Source organism: Amborella trichopoda, chromosome 4 (assembly GCF_054954075.1).
Source record: "Amborella trichopoda isolate Santa Cruz 75 chromosome 4, AtrichopodaSantaCruz75HAP2 v2.0, whole genome shotgun sequence".
In the NCBI taxonomy this organism is placed as follows: Eukaryota; Viridiplantae; Streptophyta; class Magnoliopsida; order Amborellales; family Amborellaceae; genus Amborella; species Amborella trichopoda.
Window position 1 is genome coordinate 56,425,860 of NC_142339.1, and position 6,080 is coordinate 56,431,939.

The 6,080-nt window shown below is 42.8% G+C and overlaps 1 protein-coding gene across 1 annotated transcript; it reads right to left on the bottom strand.

Annotated features, from left to right (window-relative positions):
* Positions 1–731: 731 nt before the first annotated feature.
* On the bottom strand, positions 732–3,394 carry CYP78A7 (cytochrome P450, family 78, subfamily A, polypeptide 7). The gene is made up of 2 exons (XM_020664036.2): positions 2,207–3,394; positions 732–1,586 (listed from the first exon to the last, which is right to left on the bottom strand). Exons 1-2 carry the CDS (start codon positions 3,230–3,232, stop codon positions 960–962), a joined length of 1,653 nt encoding a protein of 550 aa, XP_020519695.1. The 5' UTR covers positions 3,233–3,394; the 3' UTR covers positions 732–959.
* Between the last annotated feature and the right edge of the window lie 2,686 nt (positions 3,395–6,080).

Below are 6,080 nucleotides of genomic sequence, written 5' to 3' on the forward strand. Positions count from 1 at the left end.
TACAAACCGCACCCTTCCTCAAAAGTTTTAAATTTTCGCCTACTAGAAATTGCCCGGTCTGTCTTGGACCATTCGGACGCGGGTCCGAACCACACGGAATGATAGAGCGGGAGGGTCTCCAATTTCCTCATAAACCTGCAACTTCTCTTGTTCACAATTGCCTCCAATTCAAGATCCTGTGACTCGAGGGCAGGAAGACATGGATTTCGCCAGAGGCGAAATGAAACTTAGTCGTAGTTTTTAACACTAGATGAAAGGAATAAGGGGAAGAAGAATAGAGTTAATTTGTATTCATTTGCAATATAAAACATGCACTGCATATAAGGTAGATTTCACGTAATTCAAGAGAGGTAATGGAAAACACAAAGCAAAGTTTTCTAGGTGTAAACACCAGAATCAAAATCGATATTGCAAACACAATCCTATGTAAGATTAAATTTTGACCTATAGCGAAAAATATTACCATATAACAAATAACAGAAATTAGAGATCAGGAGCATTATTTATAAGTGGTACGTCTGATAAAACACAACTACAGGGAAAGAGCAGTTGGTATCAGAGAGTGAGAAGAATCCATCAGAATTCCACAACAATTAACACCAAAAAATTTATGCAAAAGTAATTACCCATTGGCAATTTATTAAAAGCACTGTTTCATTACATAATAACATAACGCCAAAACAAGACAAGAAGCAAAAAAAACAGAACATGCACACATTTCACTATAACTATTGCACGCATAAAAGTAATTACCCATTGACAATTTATTAAAAGCACTGTTTCATTACATAATAACACAACGCCAAAACAAGACAAGAAGCAAAAAAAACAGACCATGCACACATTTCACCATAACTATTGCACGCATAAAACCTTGGGGCCACAGCCAAAACCCCCACACCAAACAAACCTAGACCCACTACAGAGCCCACGAGGCTCACCAACAAAACCCACACGCCCTACATGATACCAACCCTGGGCACTGCAATGGCTCGAAGTGGGTTCTTCATCTCGCACGAAAGCTTCAGTACCTCACTCAAATCAACAGGCGAGTCAGGAGGCTGGACCCACTCGAAATGCCTGACCAGCTTGGCCACCCACATAGCCACGGTCACCAGCCCCAAGCTCTTACCAGGACACACTCGCCGGCCAGCACCGAAGGGCGCGAGACGCAGGTCCGAGCCCCTCACGTCGACTGCCTCGCCTCCCTCTGCAACCACAAATCGCTCGGGCCTGAACTCCTCTGGGCGGTCCCAAACACCTTCATCATGGGTTATGGCCCACATGTTGACCATCGCAGTAGTTCCAGCTGGCACGAGCATACCATTGCTGAGTTGGACGTCCGACGTGGAAAGGCGAGCCCAGGAGAGGAGGGGGCCTGGTGGGTGGGCTCGGAGTGTCTCCTTGATGACGGCGCTAAGGTAAGGGAGTTTGGCCACGGCAGCGTCGGAGAGAGGCTCCGTGGGGTCCAGCAAGGTATCGATCTCGGTTCGGAGTTTGGTTTGGACTGAGGGATGCAGAACAAGCTCCGCCAATGCCCACTCTGTCAGAAGCGCCGTCGTGTCAGTGCCACGGAAGATCATCTCCTGCACCCACCACGCAAACCCAGGAAGATCAGGCCTCCGAATTCCGGACAACAATGTCCCTCAAGAGGGCTTGATTTAGACCACGATTTTATTAGTTCTCAAATGACAAAACTGACCCTGAGGGGTGATTTGGGGTAAACCCATATACAAAATTTTATTCCGTTTTTTTTTAAAAAAAAAAAGAAAAAAAAGATCGAAATGCCCCTTGGAGGAAAAAACAAGATGAAAAGGTCCCTGGCGCATCTTAACGAGTGCTCCGGAGATTTCATGCAAAAAAAAATGGTTAAAAGAAAACGCTGAAAAGTGGCGCGGAAGCTTGCTAGAAACTGAAAAGCAACGAGTTTGCTACGAGCCACGAATCAAAGCAATGCATTGAGCAACAAGCAACCGGAACGACACGTGTTCCGATAACTACTAATGCAGTCCAACTGTACCTAGAAAATGCACGGAACTTCACCACCACCGAGAAATAATAATATATAAATACTCGACACAAAACAAATCTAAAAAAAAAGAAAACACATTACACAAACTCAAACCCTAAATGTAACGGCACTCGAAAGCAGGTCAAAATGAGCGTACAGAAATGAGAGAAGAGGAATAATATGCTGAGAACTCACCCAAAGTACAGCAACCATGTCGTTCTCCTCGAGTTTCTCCTCGCCCTGGAGAGACAGCAACACATCAACGAAGTCCGCGGCGTCGGCCAAGGTCGAGGCACCGTCGTGGCGCTGGCGGTGCTCGGCGATAATCCCACGCACCAGCTTCTGGACCCTCGGCACCAGCATCTCGGACCGAGCCACTATCCTCAGAGGGTCGTAGAACCACCCGAGGAAGGGCAGGTAGTCCGAGAAATTGAACGCACCCAGGAGCTCGAAGCCCTCGCGGACCATCTCTTTGAGCTCCTGGACTTCGCGGTTCTCTTTCTCCAAGTCGAGGCGCTTTCCAAAGACGCTCCCCATTATGTTGTTCAGGGCAGCGTTTTGGAGGTGGGGGCGGATGGTGACTGCACCATCGCATGCCTGGTCGCGGGCCATCGCAGAGAGCATGGCGGCGCAGTCGGCCTGTCGACCTGGCTCGTGTGCAGCAACACGACGAGGTGCAAACAGATGGGACGCGGCGATGCCCCGCAGCATGCGCCAGTATGTGCCGTTGGGGGCAAACCCGATGGCCCTCTCGAAGAGGAGTGTTTTGGCGGATTTCTTTACGGGGCGGTCGGCAAAGTTAGGGGAGGTGAGGATCTCTCGAGCTGTGACTGGCTCGGAGGCAACAACCACTGGGGTTGAGCCGAGACTAAAGGCCATAAGCTCGGTGGCTTTATGGACTTTAGCCATGCCGGCCAGAGTTCGGTGGGCGAGGCCACGGCTCATGGCAAGGATGCTGCCCAGTATGGGGAGCCCCCGTGGGCCTGGGATGGGCCTTGAGCCCAGTTTCGCGCGGTTATTTTTCCAGGCGAGCCCCCCTGATGTGAAAGCCCACGAGAGAAGGGCTAGAGAGAAAAAAGTGATAAGGATCGCGGTGCAGGTCCATGAGTCAGTGAGACCCAAGCCCGCGAAGCAGTTGGTACCGAGATAGGCGGGAACGGTGAAGACCCACCAGTTGGAGTCTTTAGAAGATGAGATAACGGATCCTAAAATAGAGGCCATTGCTATTTTAGTGAGAGAAAGTAATTAGAATGATGAGAGAGCGAGTTCAAAGCCTCGGTGAGAACGCTTAGTGGTGAAGGGGAGAAGAGGGAGAGAGATTGGGTCTGGCGGTGGTGAGAAAAAGAGGAGGCCATGCCCGGTTTATATAGTGAAAATTATAGCGAATTTCAAATGACTGCGTGTCTAATTTAGGGATTTAATAACTGGGACGTTTATTATTTAATAATGAGGGGCTTTTCTTAGGGGTTTTTTATTGGAAAAAGTAGAGAAAGATTTGTTCTTTAATTTTTTCCTTAATCATCTTTATTTATAGTTTTCACGTGCGAGAGTCTCGTGTTAGAGAGAGAAAGGGGTGGCGTGCGTGGGGTGAACGTGGACCCATAGATTTCGAGGCTGAAACCGGGAGCTGAACACAACGTGTCATAACCTAAGTTTTAGAGAGAGAGAAGCCAAGTAGAGATGAGTGAACGTCTAATAAACTCTGTTTTAGAGAGAGAGAGAAGCCAAGTAGAGATGAGAGATGAGAGAGAGGCAATGGGTTGGGAGTGTATAGAGGGAGAGGCAATGGGTTGGGAGTGTATAGAGAGAGATAGAGGCAATGGGTTGGTTTTTCTTGGGTACCGTACCTGTACTAACTGTGTTTCGGAAGCTACAGTATGGGCTAGGTGGGACCAACCTTTCCTCGCGGAAAGAGAGAACAGAAGAGATGAACCAATTCAAAAGGAGTCCTCATTATGATTATGATCTGGTCATCTATTTCATGCTCTTTTTAGGCAAGGTTTTGCCAATGGCCCGGATGGGCCTAAAACTTAGGGCCAATACAATATCCACTCGGAACTAAGCGGTTAAACTAGAACCCGCTAGTACCGGTTTGCGTAATCCGGCTGAGTATTTTAAGAAAAATTTAAAAAAAGTTATATAAAATCCAAAATAAATAAATGATTCGTTTGTAATGGGTTTTTAAATGTTTTTTTATCATTTTGGAAAAGATTAAAAAGTGTTTTGGTCATGAATACTTATTCTTATATTTTCTTTTTTTATAAAAAATTTAAAAGTGCCTTTGGATACAAATTGATTTTTTAAAATCTTTTTTTTTTTTTCATAATTTTCAACTTGATTTGAATGTGTTTTATTCAAGAGATTGTTTACAAAAAGATCATTTACCTTTTGCACAAAGAGGCCACAATCGTTTTTGTTTTTTAGATTTCAAAATGGGTGGTTGTAATAGTGTCATTTATTAGACACAAATATCCAAAAAAAAATTCTCCAACTTTGTATCTTATTCCAAGCCATCCAATTTGACATCTAATGAATGAGAATAGTTGTGACCTCTTTGTACAAAAAGTAAAAAGAAAAGTTTCTACCGAGGTTCTAAACAATCACATTCGAGTGTACCTCAAAAATTTCACTAGAAGAGGTTGTTTTGATGCCCAAATATCCTTAAATTGATCATCCCGACATCAAGATACAAAGACATGAGAAAAAAAAAGATTTCAATTTTTGAAAATAGTGTATTTTGTAACACATTTTTAGACCGTCAATTTTTAAGATTTTCAAGGTTTTATAGATCTACATTATTTTTTAAGCTTTAAACTTTATAAATAAAGATGGAAATATAATTTAAGGCTATAAAAAGATTTTTAATATTGAAACCACATTTCTCGGCACTATTTGAAGGTAGGCTATAATTTGATTGTTTAGAGTATAGGCTTTATACAAACCGCACCCAAAAGTAAACGGTCTCTTTGTAGACAATTTCTTTATTTAATCATGATTTAAATATATTTTTTAAAAAAAAAATTTGTATTACTTTTAACGCTTTTTTCACCGGATAAGATTTGCTCGGTTAAGCCAATCTAATGAATGAGGGAAAAATTAGATACCCCCAAAAGGCAACTTTCTAAAGTGGTCACTCAAAATTAACACAATAAGAGAACTTAAGGCAAACTTTCTAAAGTGGTCACTCAAAATTGACACCATAAGAGATAACTTGACATATAACATATTTTTTTACAAAAATCAGGACTGACTATACTTAACGTAGGGCTGGCAACATGATGAGCTAGATGAAAAAATTGACAAAAAGAAAAAAAAAGGGAAAATATAGGGTTGGGCTAGGCAATGCTTGGTCAACCCTGCTATGGCCTGGGATGACGGCCCGGCTGGGTGAACCTCCCGTGGCTTTGGCTCAAGCACAACCTTGCTCGTTGCAGCCTGAACCACCCTTGACCCGGTCCGGGCCACATTTTGCGCCTAGAGCCTAATTTTTCATACACGACCAACCAAGCCTCATTCGTTCTCTAACCCTAACCCTAGCCCTAACTTTTTCATAAACTAAATAAGGATATTTTCTATTAATTCTCTGGAAACAAACCCCCTCTTATTTATTATTTGATATTTTAAATTTTAAACTTATGTAGACCAGATGCATGCCGGCAGTGCACTAAATGTTGGTAGTCCATTCTGAATTGCTAATTAAGTTTAATACCCTATTAGTAGAAAACACGTAATGGCTCTTTCTTAAAGCTCGCATTTATTATTTGATACGCTTAAATTTCAAATGTATATGGTGATCTATTTACTCAATGCATGTCAGAGGTGTACCTAATTCAATTAATCCACACTCAATTGGTAGTTAAATTCAATCCCATATTACAAGAAAACAATTGGTAAGTGGATTTCCTCCAGAATCCGAACCAGAAACAGTTTTAGTGTTAATACTGGTGAATGGGTTATTTTTGTTAATCTTACCTCCAGTTAACAAAAGAATAAGCCTTCCTATTCTTTGAAGTTCAAAGTTTGAACTTACTATCTAAACAAATGGAGTGAACCTTTCCAGCAAATCAGT